Source organism: Hypomesus nipponensis, chromosome 15 (assembly GCF_054491055.1).
Source record: "Hypomesus nipponensis isolate SF chromosome 15, ASM5449105v1, whole genome shotgun sequence".
Taxonomy (NCBI): domain Eukaryota; kingdom Metazoa; phylum Chordata; class Actinopteri; order Osmeriformes; family Osmeridae; genus Hypomesus; species Hypomesus nipponensis.
In genome coordinates, this window is record NC_140375.1 from 9,106,786 (window position 1) to 9,124,833 (window position 18,048).

General features: G+C 43.6%; 1 protein-coding gene across 4 annotated transcripts in view; it reads left to right on the top strand.

Moving 5' to 3' along the window:
• limk1a (LIM domain kinase 1a) overlaps positions 1–18,048 on the top strand; it is a 37,260-nt gene that overhangs the window by 7,413 nt on the left and 11,799 nt on the right. The window contains exons 1-2 of one of the 4 annotated variants that reach the window (XM_084673646.1): positions 882–941; positions 9,817–9,955. In XM_084673646.1, coding sequence (XP_084529772.1) covers positions 886–941; positions 9,817–9,955 — 195 coding nt within the window. In that variant the 5' untranslated portion in view covers positions 882–885. Of the gene's footprint in view, positions 1–881; positions 942–9,816; positions 9,956–14,005; positions 14,259–17,528; positions 17,612–18,048 lie in introns of those variants that run through there. The other 3 variants (XM_084673645.1, XM_084673647.1, XM_084673648.1) reach the window with 3 other exon arrangements.

The window sequence follows — 18,048 nt, forward strand, 5'->3', positions numbered from 1 at the left end:
TCTCAGATGGGAACTGAGAATTCAGAGCAACAGCAAAACTGTGTTCAGTGATCCTTACAATCAGGAAACAAACTGGGAGAGGTCTACAGGAGATCAGCTCAGTTACCATCCTCAGGACTATTCCAGTGCTCCAAAGATACAAATACGCTTTTGTTCAAATCTGGTTTGAAATTTGAGGGGGAAAAAAGACTCCTTCAAAAAGATATTGAATCTTCAAAAGTAGAAATTTTCTTCCTTATTTTCTTTTTAATATTTTGAAGAAAATGCTGCCTCGACTTAACCCCTCGTCTGATGTGCTGAGGAGACACAGATTAAATCCTCGCAAAGGAGAATATCAGAGTCCTCCAATAAGGTTGGTAAACTGATACGGAAACAATGAAAGTAGGTTGAAAGGATCTAATCAGGAAATGAGCTTTTCCGTTTGCTAGCGGAGTGGATGCATCAGTGAAGTGGGCAGTATCATGTAGTATAGGGAATGTGTAGAACAGGTTACAGATATGGAGGTTCTCTGATTCTGCTGCAGCATGATGGCATACGCTGGTAAAGCCAGGGGGACTGAGGGCAGAAGGGAGGAATGAGGAAAACTGAAGGGCAGGGCTGTGATGTCATGGGGTCGCGACCGCTCCCAAAGGAAGCTGAGAGCGAGGGCAAAGGACCGGAAACCAGTGGAAAGCAAATGAAAAAAACAAGAGGCCCCCGAATGCAGCTGCAGCGAAAAGAGAAACAGACAGAAAGAGGATGGGGGAGGGCGGAGAGACGCATTCAGGGTTGTGTCACTGGTGGTGGTGTGTGGAGGTTTAGCTGCTCTTTACTCCTCTAGCTCTGTACCGCGCTGCCACTAACATGAGTTTGCTTCCTGGGTGTCACAATAAGGCCCTCTCTCTCATGGGAGACATGTCACGAAGGGACCAACGCTATAGGAACCGCATCAGGGGAAAGAAGTAAGTTTGCTTCTTGATTATGAGCCATGAGCTTGGATGCTTGTAGTCTATCATAGTCATAAGAAATATCCACCCTGTTCCTTGCCGTTTCCAACATTGTATTTGAATAATTATTATTATTATTATTGAATAATAATTTGAATAATGGTGCTATTGTTGGAGTTCATTAGTGCCTGAACTTTACTGTTGTGTTGTTACTTTTACACACTGTGGAACTGAAAGGAACTGTGTGCTACCGTTTAGAAAGCTGCTCATGTTCTCTTAACTACTGTGGTTTCCTGAGAGTGACAGTTCAGTTATAATGAGTTTGACTGGGTGTGAAGCCAGTCCAAGTTTTACTTCCTTCATTTAGTTCATCATTCGGTCGAGTAACAAAAGGCTGTAACTTCCAGTATATATATTTTATGTTAACAGGTTATCTGTGTCTTTTGGCCGTGTGGTTCCCAGCATAGGTGTTTAACTTTATGCGCTGTGTTTGCCTTCTTGTCTGTTTAGTCTGGTTCAGGAGAAGTGTGCACACACTCGACACACTTGTCACAAAGCTCCTCCTCAGTTTGGCTATCTCTCTAGTTTCTGACAGACAACTCTGATCCTAACTGGACTTATCCCCCCCTTCTATTTGACAGCAACTTCCAGCTTGAGAAACATACTGCACTGACCTTTGCAGCTTCCGTTTGTACTCAGTCAGTGTGTATGAGAGATACCAAGCTAACATTTCCTGTCCAATTTGCATTGCCCAGCAAGGGGATCTGAAAACAATCTCCAAAGCATGTACACCTTGATTAGAGGTAATAGCAGTGTGAGTTGTATTGTTGTTTTGTCTTTGCTTTTGCAGTAAATAGGGCACTAGTTATGGAGTATTAGAGATTCCCTATACCCTACAGCAGGATTTAGTTTAGTTTTTTTGTGCAACCATTTTGGTGCTTGTGGTAAACACATTCCCCTCTGTGTTCAGTCTTAGCCTGCTCTCTTTGTTACAGGTTTGTTTATGCCTTGTGTGTCAGTAGATGGGCATGTTGCCTAATGCCAGGCAAACAATCTTGGAGGAATTGTTCATCGAAAGTCGCCCCTCTTAAAAAGAAAGCTGTAAATTGTGTTTTCCATGGTTTTATAGATCTCAATAGTGAGCCGTGCAGCTTATTTGGTATGTTCAGGACACTGAATTGTCATTGAAAGTGTACTAAGCATATAGCTTATGTCATACTTGTGCGGGTACAGTCGTGTCCGTAAGTTTTGGCAATGAGACATGAGTGCAAAGTTTGCTGGTTCAGTATTTGAGGAACATTTTTCACATGTTTCTACAGAATGCTGGAATACAATAAGGCACATTTCATATTTTTTAAAGCTTTTTTGGGGGCGAACATTTTCAATATATGAAAATAGTCCCCTCTTTTACAGCAGTCAATCTGCTCTTAAAATCCAATCAGAATGATAGAATGATTTCACCTGGCTAGAACTACTTCACACTTTCCCCTGTGCTGATGATATGACTTACTGAAATAATGTTATTTTATGCCAAGGCCCAGCTAGATTTGCAAACACAATATGTATGTCGCTCCCAATACTTTTGGCCATGGCTGTACTATACAGATGTGGGAATCAGTTAGTGTTGCAGTATATAAATACTTTATAAAACCGTTATGCCGACTAGCCAGCCATGGACAGAAGTTCCCATGCTGTGATTCAAACTGATGAAGCAACAGCTTTTCCTGTGCTTCGTCTCAGGTATGTCTGTTCCCATCAAAGCAGATTACCCTTAATATCCAGCTGCTACTGTAGTTGACAATGAAAAGCAGAACCGGGTACCGTAGCTATGTGGGCTTGTGATTGACAGGTGGCTGGCGGCCTGATCAGCCAGGGAACGAAACATCCCTGCATTGATGGGATTAAATCTCCTTGTTTATTTCTTTCATTTCACATCCTTGACTCCCTATTTTATCTTTGTCCTGGCGGAGCAAGCGGCAGCGCTGCGTAAATGAATTGTTGTTCAGGGTGGATTTGATTGGCAGAGACTGTTTAAGGGGGAGGGAGAGATGACGGACGGGGCAATATTGCTTCCCTGTTCTCTCCTTCTTTTTGCTCCTCCTCCACCCCTGTTTTTCTTCCCTTGTCCTTCAGCTGCTCATAGAGGTCAGAGACACCTCTCCCATTTCCCCCTGAATTATAGCAGGCTCTAGCCTGTAGTTCATGTTGTGATTTGCTTTTGGCTTGTCCCCGTGATCTAGGGGCTTTGTTTGCCCCACAATCAGGCTAATATTAAGTGAAGGAATGTGGCTACTATGGAGGTTAAAGCTTCTTAAAATAATTTCCTTAAAATGAGTTCAGCAACTCACTTTGTTCATGGGTATTATCGAAAGACTTAGGTCACGGTCCTGGTTATCACTCAGTAGATTATGTGCTCTTTAGAAATACATTTTAGAAAGACTGTCTGTATTTTCCAACATTTACCTCAGTTGGCATTTACAAAGATGAAATGGAAATTTTTGAATAAGTATCTATCCATTAAAATTACCACCAACCTTTGGCCCAGTTTACAATTCTTTTATCACACTCTCCATGCCTAAGTCTAGATGTGTCACTCTCTTCCATTTGGATAATTAGCCTATTTGACCCGACTCTGAACTTAAATAATGCATGACCTCCAACAATACACCCTTTTTATAGCAGCGGACACATCAGTTCATGCCACACATCTAGGTATCCACAAGTTTGTGACGCTGAGCTGAGCTTCCATTTGCTCTCACCAGAACTGTATGAGAGAGGACCATGGTGGGCCATCGATGGAGAGAACAGTAACACCACTTGTTTATCAGTGGTCGCGTAGTGTTAGACCCAGCATTCTCAGTCTGTCCAGCCTCAGACAGAATGTGCATAGACGTGCTGAAAGCCAGTCAGTCAGGGCTTAGCGAGCAACAAAGGAAACTGCCGGCATCCACACTATTGAGGGCACCATTGCAATCCAACTCCCCCCGTACCTGCTTCGCCCCTGCTGAATATAATGCATGGTGCTAAAGCACAAACAAACTGTTTTCCGTAGACAACAAAGGCCCCCATTTAGCAGCCATCTGAGGAGCTCAGTCGGGGGGGGGGGGGGGGGGGTTACGGTGGGTCTGTTTTTTCTCACTGCATCAATGTGTCCATGCTCTGTAGCTCTCTTTTTGTTCTTGGAAAGTGCCGACAACATGCCAACACTCGAGGCACTCGAGGGGTTAATGCCGGCACAAACCTTGCTGAGCTTGCTTTTGATGAGGCGAAGGGGAGGGAGAGGGGTGAGGGAGGTGTGTCCGCGTCTGATTGGCCATGAAATGCCCCGAGAGTTTGAAGCCGCCCAATGGGGAGGGGCCACAAGGAGGATGAGGTAATGTTTCTTTTATAGCTGGAGCGGATGACATCATAGGTTTGGAATTTCTGTGTAGGAGGGTGGGGGGTTTGTGGGAGGGGGGGAGATGATGATAATGATGGTTGATGTCCCCCTCTTTGAGTGTAGCTTTGTTGTTACCCAGGGCAGGCGCTATACAGCCTTGTAGGATGTCTTTAGTTCTAGGAGCAGTAGTGAAACCTCTCATTCTCAACAAAAATTAGTATGAAATATACCTACCTGTATTATGACCAGCCTGACAGTTTGTCAGACCCCCTAGGCCGAGGCTCAGTCTGTCTCTGTCTTGGGCTCCATTTCCCCAGTTCACCTTTGTTTCTTGGAGAACATTTTCTTGGCACTGTTCTGGGAATACCCCCCCACCCTCCCATTCCTGTCTCAGGGTTGCCTTCCACAGGGGGGAGTCACAGGGATGTCTACTGGCTATGAGAAGAGGGGTTATCCCTCTCTGCGTGCTTCCCTCATCTGGTTTCCAACAGCTCTTTAAACACTCCTGAGCCCCTGCCCTGCCCTGCTCCCCCCCCCACACTCTCTCTCTCCTACCCACCCTCACTGTCGTTCTCTCTTTCTCTCTCTTGCTCTCTCTTGCTTTCTCTCTTGGTGCCTAAAGGTCATATTATGTCTTCACAGCAGTCACATGCTTGGTGTTGGTTTCACTCTGCACCCTCCTTGGGTGCCCACTCACAGCACAACAACAACATCAGCAGCAACAACAACAACAAGCTCTATACAGTACTGAGATGAATAGCATTATAGATTTGTAGACAGACAAATAGACCACTTATACATAAATCATTTTTTTTTCTTAGTCAATATGCTTCCTAAAATGAAGTTGTCTCTTTTTCTGATTCAAATTGACTGAATTATGTCCTATGACTTTACTGTATTTCTGACATATGTATTTATATATATATATTTGAATTTGACATGTGATTGATGGTTTGACATTGATGAGACTCATCCTACAGTGTATTTTGTGGTGAGTGTATGTGTGTTAGACAGAAAGAGAGAGAAAAAGGATTGAGAGAAGAGCTATCTGCCTTCTGCTGGATGTTGCCGCTTTTTCATGTGTCACCCTGGCATGATGTCTCCGCCTCTTTGGTGGAGTCCTCTTCCTTTCCTCCATGCTCCACCTAGGACAGAGAACGTTTCCTCCACAGATCTCTCACGTCATCGCACGACCTCCATCAGTTTCAGGGTGGTACAGTATTAGATACACAGGCAATGGGAGGAAGACCTTCTGGGAAGTACACCCTACTAAAATCATTCCTGTTGAGCGAGTAGACTGATGTCTGTTGTCAGGTGTGTTCATTATTATCTGCAAATGGAAAATGCAATACACTGCTCTGTCTCTTTAAGCAAATCATTTCTGTTCTTACCGGGTTATTTTGTCCATAGGAAGTGTATGGTGTACTAAATACTGTGAGGGGGTGTTGGATGTGGCACAGGTTTGGTTTCTGTGGGAAAGGTCTCTGACCTCATCCCTGGGGGGGCACTGGGAAACCAGATGTGGATGTTAGCTCAGTCTGAAACTTACCAGACCTTTCTGAGAAACAAGGGAGGACCCTGCTTAAATGGATAGTGTGTGTATGCATGTTTGTGTGTGTGTGTGAGTGAGTGTGTAAGTGTTTCAGCCTTTTTCATCAATACACTATGTAACCCAGTCTTATGTCTTTGGTGACATCTCCTTAGGGAATAATATTTCAAACCTGATCCAAGCCATTGATTTAAGACAATCATTATATTCATTCATCTTCTGTGTATTGACATTGAATATTGACCTGGTCAACCATTTAAACATAATAAGTTGGATAGACAGCCTTTAAGACTGAATTACATTCCAACAGCCTAATGAACTAATCTCTTGGGCACATAATAAGTAATAGAAAAACTGCATAGATTTTTCCCAAGGATTAAGAAGGTTAAGTATTAAATATTTGTTTTATATTCTGTGCTGATTAGTAGATGGCAGTGTTTGTTTCACTATCTTATAAAACAGCAGAACATTTAAACAATTAGTAGCTTTTTTTTCAAGTGGTTATTTTTTACTCCATTGTTGTCACTTCATCAGACATGCTGTGACATCATTCCTAGTTCTGGTTTTAAAGCACTGTTTTCATCAGTGCTCTGCCTGTCTTTCTGTCTGCCGCCTGTCTGTCTACCTGTCTGTCTGTCTCCACTGAGGCAGACATGACGTGTCTGGCTCTGAGGCAGAGGACAGTCAAGGAGCATGGAGTGAAGGGTTACAAACATACCTTATTTTAGTGTTATTGTATTGCTAGTCTCTGAGGCACTTTCACTGATTCAATGTGGAAATAGAGGGGTGAAAATGGAGACTAGGTTTAACAACCTCCCCCCCATCCCCTTCTTTGTTGACCCCTGTGCCCCTGGGATCTACAACTGTTGGGTGTCTGGATTGTGATCCTCATTGCTTTTCAGTTTCCGTCCTCATAGTATTCAGAAGATGTTCTCAACAGACTGTCCTGTACTTACACGCGTTCCATGTCTCTCTTTGTTTCTCTCTCTTTGACTCTCTCTCTTTGACTCTCTCTCTCTCTCTCTCTCTCCCCCCCCCCAGGCTAAAAGAGCCCAAGGGACCTGTCACTCAAAGCTCATCTCATCAAACAAAAACCCCTCGCTGCACTTTTCCATCTCCCTCTTTCCATCCCTGCAGCTGTGCTCTCCTGCATCTCCTTTTTCTCCTATCACTCTGTTCTTTTAGTCAACGTCCTTCTCGCTCCTCTTCCAGTTTCCCCTTTCTCTCATAGTAAGTCACTGTTTTTATGGTTTTAGAGAAGCCGTCCAGTTTTGGTGGGTAGAATGCAAATTTGACCTCATCGGGCCCCTCGTTGATTCATTTCTGTACTTGTGTTTGAGAGCAGAGTTATTTTGATGCTTGGCGCATGCAGCTGCAACACAGAGCACCTAGTTTTGTTTCTCCACCCCAACAACCATCACATACATCCAGAATAATCATCTTTATGTCCATTGAGGTTTATCTGCAAACATGTTGTAGTTACGAATGGTTACTAATGGTTTTGCGATGTAACTGAGGTACATGCAGTCATGCCAGTTCTGTTGATCTTTTCTGTATTTTGTAGTAAAATTGGAAAACTCAGGGAAAGGCCATGGTTTTTCCAGTCAGTGCTTTTAGAAGTGGTAGCCTATGGTTACATGAAAGACGAGGCTCTCTTGGAGACATTCAAACCCTCTTACATGCCCAAACACGCACAGGCATCCAAACTCACTCATACAAGCACACAAACACATACACACACATGCATACAGTGAGACACATAAAGACATGGATACACACATGGTAGCTCTCAAAAGAATGAAACTCAAAAAAGTGTTTGACTGAATAATAAAAACTATCATGACCATCTTGCCATACCTTCCTTTTTATTGAAATTATTCTTAATGGTTAATCAGTAACAGCAGTGGTTAATCTCAAATCAATCATGCATTCACTCACACAATTGATATTCCGCTACTGGTTTATAGGAGATTGTGTGTGCATGTGTGCTTGGTTCCTCATGTATATTTCTCTGTGTGTGTGCTTGCTTGTGTGTGTGTGCTTGCTTGTGTGTGTGTGTGTGTGTGTGTATGTGTGTGCTTGCTTGTGTGTGTGTGTGCAACAGCCCCAGGTATGACTTTGCCACAGCAGGAGGCCTGCTGCAGTGAGCAGCCTTTCAGGGCTGAGATGATGGGACATGGCTCTAAGGCTGGACTGCTGAGAGGGCAGGGCGTGTCCCCTCACTCCCCTTGACCCACTTCCGTCTACAACCACATGAAAAGCCCAGCTTCTGAAACCGCTAATTAATGTTTTAGCAAGTATCAACCACTCTTGCCACAGTATTAAGGGACTGCTGTGTCTCTCTGCGCAAGTCCCATGCAAGCACATTGCACAGTGCAGATAGTTCTTGGAAAACTCAAAACATGATTGATGATACTTGCAGGATCTACAGATCTCACTTTCCGCAACCTTCTGACCTCTGACCCCCAAAGTGTCATATGACACTTAATTATCCCTGGCCTCCCTCATACTTTACCCCGCTCCGTCCCCATTGGCCGGCCCCGGGCTGAACACAAGGCCCACAGGCAGCAGATGGGGACGGACGTCCAGCCGTCTCCTTGGTTTCCTCCTATCGATCCTCACTATTTTTATAAAGAGGGGGGTGAGGCGGAAGAGGGGGGGGAGGGGGGGGGGTGAGGGGGACCCACACTGACTGACGAGGTTCCACTTGGAGAGACTGGAGACACATCGCTGCCTCAGATAGAGGAGGACTCACACACACACCGACATGTTGAGTACACACACATATAGATGTAGTCTACTGTATACTGGACACCCATTAAGCTATGCTTTCACTCCTGTCCTTATGTCATACAGGTTGGGGGGGCTGATATAATTAATCTGTCTTAGTGTAAACATGGTGGCCAAACCAGGATGTTGTATTTTTGCCTAAGAATAGCACCAGCCAACCAAACAAGTTCTTCAGAAACTCACAACATCACAAAAAACTGTCCTTGTCTTACATTTTGTCATGAGATTGTTATAGCATAATGTATAAAAAGGTTGTGTTTGCTGTGTGTGTGTCTGACATCGACCATTGTCTTGCTTGGCCTCACTTCCTCTCCTCTGTCATCAAATACACCATTAATGGTGAGTGTCTCATGTCTCTCTCTACCCCTCTCTCTCCTCTCCCCGATGCTACTCATCCTGTCATCATCCGATCTCTATCTTTCTGACTACTACCCAATCCTTCTGTTCCACCCGGGGGACTCTTCCTCGGAAATCTCACTATCACCCCCCTTAATGCTATCCTGCCAACACTGTCAGAGAGATTCCTAGTCATTTCCTACAGATCTACCTCATGCTATACAGATCTACTTCATACAGTGCCCCAGTCAGGTGGTCACATCTGTGGTTGACTAGTCATCAGTTCCCAATAGGCTTGCTCATCATTACATTAATCTTTTACAGGATAAAATGGTTCATTGGAGATCAAACTTAACAACATGGGTCATCATCAGTCACAGTGTTAATTCTCTTTTTTCCTAAGATCAAGTCGGTGTGTAATTTTAATGGGTGTAGTGTTTAGAGTATTAGTAATTGTGTGAATATGTCTGTCCTCAAGTCCTTACGCCATGTTATTTCAAGGTTTGGTCATTATGTTGTGTTTTCGGTATTTTCTCACTGCTTCTTGACGTCTTTGTGGGGGTGTGACAGCAACCTGCAGTGATGAAATTGGACTGAACTTGCAGGACCCTTAAATGTGTTATTGTCGTTTTTGAGTTCCGTTATAATGCTTTGTTTTTAGGATGCACCTACAGGTGATTGTAGAAAAGACACAACTAACCATCAACCTTTCTTCCACGTTCTTGAAACGTTTTCCCTTTTGTATCTGTGACAGAATAACAATCATTTTCTACTTCTGCTTAATTTGACCAACATGTCTCTTACATTTGCCTCTCTTCTCATTGGTTCCCTGTCAGATGTTGTGAGTGCAGTGCTTCCCTATCCCACTGGTACTATGAGAAGGAGGGCCGGCTCTTCTGTAAGAAAGACTACTGGGCCAAGTTCGGTGAGCTGTGCCACGGCTGCAATGACCCCATCACCACTGGCCTGATCATGGTAAGGGGGCCCCTCCGCCAAACAAACTAGAACCCTGATCTGTCCTCACCTTCCACTTTCCACTGTCATAGACAGGGCTACTGTTACACATGGCAGATACGTTTTCCTCTACAACATGCACGCACACACACACACACACACACACAGCGGAAACTGAACACTCATGCATGACACCGCTTTCTCAGGTTGGTTTACAGGTGACTAGTGAAAGGGCCCTCCTTACTTAAGAAGACCAGAGTAGGTGAGAAAACATGCTGATGACGTATGAAAACATGATCAGACTTCTACTTAAAGGATTGGATGGTTGGCACACAGTGGTGTGGATTGGAAGCACTGATATTTGTCGAATAGCAGATTGAATCTAACATGTATGAAATGTTAATTATGAGGTCAAATGTACACACCGAGTATCATTTCTCAGTGTAAAATCGTTTGAAGCCTAAATTCTCAATTTTGATTGTGAGTGTGTGAGTGTGTGTGGAGTGATGGGCCTCAGGGTAGCTAGGTATATTAGAGATGGAAATAGGTCCTTTTGTATTGCAAAGCAGTTTCAGTAGCAGTGCCGAGGAAAATCTAGATGCCTCTGTGCTAAGATAATACACATGAGTCCGGAATTTCACAGACAGAAAATGATTTCTGAAATGCAGTCTCTTGTTTAAGCTACTGAACAATATGATCTGTAAGCTAACTTTCTGAATTTCCTCAGGCATTGTGTACAAAGGGTTGCTCCTTAGCTTGTTTTCTGTAGCTTTGACATAATGACTTTGATACCAGGGGGCACTTCATGATTGTGGTCAGGCTGCATGCAGAGTTGTTTGGGGGTTCAGAAATGGGGTAGTTGAGGACCAAGAATAAAAATAAACTAGGTATATCATCATCACTAGGTTATCCATTGATTCTTTAATTATTCAATAACAATTAAGATACTATTTAGTCCTGTGGCACATGTCTCCTGGTTAAAGATGGCTTCTTGTCACCGTGTGAATAAAGGTAACTTCCCCTCACTGACCTCTGTCGGTGAAAAAAACTAAATTACTTTTTCTCAAAATCAGGGACTATCTTTCGCCAATGCGTGGCGGTATTTCACACACAAGCATAATCACACAAACACACACACACACTGCTCTAATTGTGAGGCATCTGTCGTACTTTTCAGCCACACACCTCTCAAAGGGAACGCATCAAACCCACTCTCTTATTCCCTGACAGTACGTGTTTGGCATGTGTCCTTTCCTATATCCACAACACTTTTATGTGTGTTTCAAGTAAGCGCAAATCCGCATGTGTTTGTCTGGCTGTGTCATTTACAATCTGCCAACAACCTGCCCTCTGCAGTGCAATCTCAGTAATGAAGCCACCAGGCCCGAGGAGAACAAATAAATAAGATTGCTAGAAGACAGCACCTGGCTGGCCGCCTTCCCGGCGTCCTCTCTGCCGAGGATTTATCGGTCCCCCTCCCCTCAGAGTTTGATTGGCGGTCTCAACCTCGTCAGTTTGTGACAGTCAACCAATCGTTATCATGTAAGGACGTCAGACCAGTTGCTTTGAGGACGTGTGGGGTCAGATGAAGGTCGACCACCCTTGGCCTTGTCATCACAGCACGCAAGGTTTGTGGCACCGTCCAACTGTCCCACGCTGCTCCTTGGCTCCACGCCAGGAAGAAAGAGCAGACTCCATTTTAGCGTCCGGAGTGAGTGAAAGAGGGTAGTGTTTACGTCCTTGGATCCTGTTCGGCAAAAACATTCCAAAACAATGTGATGCAATGTTAGCATGACTCAGCCTGCTGATTGAAATGTTAAATCGATTAGGAAGCAGCGGCAGAGCAGAATGAACAGAGAGACAACAGAGTGGTTTTTCATTAGCGTCATCTCACTTTAGCTTTTTACTTGTTTGGCTACAGAATATTTTTGTGCAGTAACTTAGCTAAAACGTTCTGGAAAATGTGTGTGTTGTTTTCGTGTTCATGGGGTCAATCCTCATTCATGTACTGTTGATGAAGAACCTACGGAAGGTTCATCTGTTCTAAGGACTCAGGGCTTGTCTGCTCTCAACCCTGTTTGCCCCCTCTCTGTGTTGTGTGTTGACATCTCCAACCTTGAATAGCTCCGCGTCGAGGCCTGTAAGGAGGTCCAGTGATGCAAAAATATTCACAAGATTTGTGATGATGTTTGAATCTGAAATGACAAGGCCCCTCCATCTTAAGCAATTTAAGTAAAGTCCCGGTTTAGAAACATCTTCCGACTCCCACTTGTGTGAGACAGCACATTCCTCAGTGGGAGTTAAGGGTGTTTATGTTCATGTCTGATATTGTAGCTGTGTGCATTGGCTGGATCAGATAAGACTGGAAGGAGTGTGGGGAAAGGGTTGTTGTTGGATTTGGTAAACCCAGACCCGGCATTAGGACTTAGCCTTAGTGGTACGCACTCTTACCAGTGAGCCACTGGTAAGAGTGGCCCCTGCTGTTGTATTTTGTTTTAATTATTTCATTTTAGTTCAAATGCATCATGACCATCTTAAAGTAGATTTTTTGGGTGTCACATGCACATTGCTGCCCTATACTGAAATTGAAAGCAGTTTCTTTAAACTTATCAGAAGTTCCTCTTTGTTGGAAACTACCTGGAAGGAAAGTTATTCATGGTGAAATTTCCCCTCACACTTTAAGTGTGTAATTCTCAGCAGGCAGTCCTTGTTAGCATCTGAAACATGCACTTGGTAACTAGAGAAACCCCCCAGCACATTGTGTGTCTCTGCCTTATCACTCCTTCCAAGAAGACTGTAATGGTCCCCTGATACTTTGTCACGCTGTCGGCTCCAACCACGCAGAGAGGGAAGTTAAGCAAGTAAAGGATCATGTTTCAACAATCTCCACATCTTTCTGGCTGTAAAAAAAAAACGCACCTGGTTCACATTTGAACATGGCATTGATTGAGACAGTTTGGTAGCTTTTACTGTCATTTGACTATGATCCGAAAGTTATTAAAGCTGACAAATAAAGCCACCAACAGTCTAACACAGTTCCCACTGTACTAGCTGCGTGCTCAGTTTATAGCTAGTTGCAGTGGTCGCTAACTCCAGTGATACTGTAGATTGTCGGGTTAGCTGTTTGACTGTGACCTCCCATTTAACACAAATGCGACATGACTCCCAACCTTGCAAGACCTGTTCTCTGTTGTCTTGCAGCCAGCCTGGCTCTCTCAAAATTAGCTGCGTGTTTTTGATATGAGGCCCAACAGCCAGTGCCAATGGACGCCACTGTCTGACACTATTAATATCTGTCGAGTCAGATGCCCCCAGCAGCTGCTGGTATGGGAGAGGCGGAGGGAGGAAGAGAGAGAGAGAGAGAGAGAGAGAGAGAGAGAGAGAGAGGGGAGGAAGTTAATAGGAGAGCGGGACAGTCAGTCTGCCGGAAAACATTGATTAAGATCTCTGTTACAGTGCACACAGCGGACTGGTTCAGAAAGAAAACACATCCTGAAAGATTCTCTGTGTAGAAGGACATAATCCCTTTAGATGGTGCTTTATGGTTTGGGGTGTGCGTTTGCTTGTCCCTTAATTTGCTGACTATCTTTTTATATTGAGGGTGATTTTATACTATATTTTATATTTTTTATACATAACATGTTATTTTAGCAGTGGGTGTTGGTTGTGGTTGGTTATATTTAGATTCCTTTTTGGTTAGCATGCTCTAAATGCTAAATTATGCTCTTTCCCAAAGCCATTCTTTGAAATGTAGCCGTATGAGGTGACATGGTCATGTGAGGGCTTGGTTTGTCCCTTTTTTTTCAAATTTCAGCCGATTAAATTTGATTCCCTGTCATCCTTGCCTGAGCTTTGATGAGGGTTTAGAAATGTTCGGGTAAAGAGGAGGATGGGGGAACTAAGAGAAAGGGGGAGGAGAAGGAGGATGGGGTGGGGAGGGGTCTGCAATATATCAGACAGACTCCCAGCAGGCACATGGGTGGGTGTGGCCAAGCCGGAAACAATGAGGTCATTGAAAATGAGAGCGAGAGAGAAAGCTGCTGCCGCTTGTCGGAGCAAGGGAGTGGTGTGGAGGAGAGGGGAGGGGGAAGAAGAGCAGTGACATCGTTTCAGAAATGAGCTCAGCGGCAGAGGCGTGGGCAACTCTCCTCCCTTTTGCTCTCTCTTCCTCGCTCTCTCATTTTGGCTGCTGACACTGTTTTGTTTTGACAGCGATGTAGAATGAACTAGTCTTGGCTGAGAACTGCAAGGCGACACTGTCATGGTGGGAGACTTGTTTTTCTGGGGCTTCTGCTGTCTCAGGCTGTGGAGAAGAGACAAGAAGGTAAGGGTCTCTCTTATCCTTATGGAGGTTATGAGGGGAAACAGTCTCAGCCGGTCTCTGCCGGCCGGCAGAGACAGACAACCAAGCAGACATGCAGGGAGTCTCATGTGGGCTGGCCGGCTGCTGCTTCTTCATCTTGTATTTTTTTTATATTACTCCTCTCTCAATCTCAAAATGTTTCTCTCTTATGCGTTATTATAGAAGTGTACTGTAGAATTAGTGGTACAATTATCCATTTACAGTATGTTTGTATTGCAGAGGTTTGCAGGCATTGCTCTAAAGACATTTTTCAATGTTTGATTTCATGAAAAAGTAATGAGCTGGGCATGTTTTTTATTTATCCTATTTTAGTCCAGGTCCTACCCTAGATTAAGTATGGTCTAAGGCAAGCTATGGATTCATCAAAGATGGATAGCTAATGCCTGAAATGGTACTGTGGCCCTCTCTACCTTTTCAGTACAACACAGCTGACATAGAGAGACAGTACAGTAGCTCTTCTGTGTCTGAGCCGGAAGCGAACCCTTCCAATGGAAGCTCTTATTGTGGAAGTTTGAGGAATCATGCTGAATCTATTAGCGACAGTGCCAAAGCTCAGGCATTGTCATACTGTAAGTGGCAGAGGGGGTTTTCCCACTAAACAAGCGTCAATACGACCCACTGTTTTACTGGTTTACTCTCTCTCTCACTCATTATTTTCCTTTGTCTGTGGCTTAAATTATATTTGCCCTGGTTCCAAATTAAGATCCATATAATAAAAGCCCTTTCGAAAGAATAGGTAGCCTGGGAGGAAGAGCCAACCTTGATTTATTGAAATCTGAGATTAATATCCTCTTCAATTCTACAAGATCTACAAGCTTCCCCATGCTCCAAACTATTAAATTCAGGGTTCGGGTGAAGCCAAAGGATTTAAGCAGCAGTTCTGTTTGAAGGTTGCAGAGTTCCAGTTAAGTATGTCTTCCATCTGTCATTTCTACAAGAGATTTGAGTCCTAAAATGGCACAAATAGCATTGGATGTGGAATTCCCCTCCCTTTATGGGAACTATAGAAATCACAGTGCACACACTGCTGAAGTGATGAGTGTTTTGAGTGTGTTTCATGTACATAATATGTAAACTTATGAGTATAGTAGTAGTAGTAAACTAGCTTTGCAGCTATTGATTTAGAAGTAATGTCTCATTACATCAAGAAAATACTCCCATAACTTAGTTACACCAAGCTGGTAAAGAGAGAGCGTCATCATATCAAGGTGTTAGCATGATATCAGTGTTACACGTCTGTCCTCGTATGTCTGATGTCAGGGGTCTGGTTATTGTTTGATTATTATGTTATACAGCCAACTGACATCAGTGGACGTTCTGTGTGTGGTATTTACAGTCTCCTTTTGCACACACACACACAATGCATTACAGCCTATGGTATCAGCAAGAAACTAATGTTGACCCATTATCTTTCTCATTGACAGTTCATAAAGGAAACTAAAATCAATTAGGTGACGTTTCCTTGGTTAGACTAAATGGAAGTATTTGCTACTGAAAGATTAAGTTGAGATTACATCTCATTGAGTGTTGTTTTTAGGAACTGAAGAACTTGTGACACTTCGGTAAGTCATACATTTCCCAAGAACTTTGAGCTGCAATTCTTGTATGAAAAGTGCTATATAAATAAAGTCTGACTTACTTACTTACTAATTGGGCCAAGACGGGTCATTCACATTCCACGGGAAACAAGCACTGACACACACTACTAACCGTAATAGATTATCCACCTTGCCTCATCTTAGTAATGCATCTTGGGTTATAACATTTCCAACCTTTGAATGACACATTAGAGATATTCCAAACCCATTCATTTGGGTCTTTCACTTTTTGTAGCCTGAACTTCAAGGACATTTTTTTTAAATAATTTGATTACTGAAGCAGATAGCCCTCTTCAACTGTAAAGAGGTAGGGAAAGTGGGGAGTCATTGTACAAGACAACATATTTGATTGCATTCTTTCAAATGAAGAAAAAAGACCGAAAACAAAGAGAAAGAAACTAGAAAAATATCCATGCACCGTATCATTTTATAAAGCCTTACAAATAGGTTCAATTTGAGATAGATACAAATTCGTTTTCACAGATTTGCTATACAATTGTCTGTTCTCAAAAGCCTCTGATGGTTACTGCGTTCATTATAGTGTCTCTCACTAAAGATGTCACCGTCCCCTGTTTGGCATGCGAACAGTCCCACATGCTGTTTCCAGATGCTTCGTCATGGCGACCTGACCCCATTCGCCTTGGAAAGTACTATCCGCCCCCCTCAGTCATCCTCAGAGAAACATGTGCTTATGATTTGGTTTGTGTTAAGTAAAGGGCCCCTGTGCACCACATGACCACACACACACACACACACTGTATTCTTACTGAAACAGGAATCGGATACGGATAAACAATGTGCTGCAGTATCACTGTTTTAAAGAAACATTTCACAAACCTTCCAAACTTTTCATTTGTTCCGTCTGTAGGTCTGATGCAACATTTTAAGAGTCTCACCAAAATGTAAACAATACGTATTGGTGTAGGATGTATTCTGCATTGATACTTAAACACTTGTCATTATCTATTTTATGTTCTCTCCCTCTATACATCTCTCACTCTGTGTTTTTATAAGTCCTCTCTCTCTCTCTACCCCTGAAGCCTTCGATGTGTGAGTCTCTCCTTAGTGCGTGTGCACCAGCAGCTGTTGGTTGTCAGTTGTGGGTGGGGTGAAGTGTGGGTGTGTGCGTGTTCGCAGTGAGTCTTTTGGGAGGGTGAGGGCGGGTGAGGGCGGGTGGCAGCCATGGTGGGTGTGCGGGGGGTGGAGGGTCTTTTTTTCCTAAACGTGCAGTCCTCTCCTCTCTGAGGTGGCCCACATATATCTTTATTAGTATGCCAAATTTTGACAAAAGTAGCTAGACTTGCAATACCAAATAAAATCCCTGAAAACATCACTCACTCTGATGTCTCTATTGCAGTCTTGCAATAGAGACATCCCGTACTTTGATGCGGTGTTTGTTTACCCATGATCTTTACTAGCTGTAAGCACGTCTGCCAGTAATAACTGTTTACAGCTTTGCTTTCATAATCCAACTCCAAATAAAAAAGGGTGAAGTCGCCTTGCTGCAATACACAGCAAATGATATAGCCTACACCTTCTCATTTCTCTGTCTCTTTTTCTCTCTCCCTCTCTCTCTCTCTTTCTCTCTCTCTCTCTCTCTCTCTCTCTCTCTCTCTCTCTCTCTATGTCTCTCTCTATCTTTCTCTCAGTTTCTGTCCTGACCTCTCTGCTGTATTGTCAACATGAACAGGAAGGGACTGCAAGGTACAGATGCAGGTCAAGTCTCTCTCGCTGTCTTCTTTCCCTCTCCTCTTCTCTCTCTCCCTGCCTCTTTGTCTATCTCTTTATCGGGTGGTGTTTGGCCACATGAGGGGATGCACAGATGGTGGGTTTTAGACACATCCTTCTCTAAATAGCCTGAGGGACGTGACCAGATTAATTACATATTAATTGATTAATGAATGTGCATGTTCGACTGACTTCCCTCAAGTTTCCCGGAGGTGCTCTCGGTGTGTGTTCTCAGTGGTTGCCATGGGAGCGCTCCCCGAAGGAATAGGCAGACAGAAGGATACAGACATAGATTTTATTGATTGCTCTTTTTTCCTGTTTTTACCTCTGGTCTGTTCCCTTTGGTTTGTTTTAAAGCATTGAGCTTTTAGTTTTGCATTTGATCTTTGATTTCGTTCAGACCGTTTGGCCTATTACTCACATTA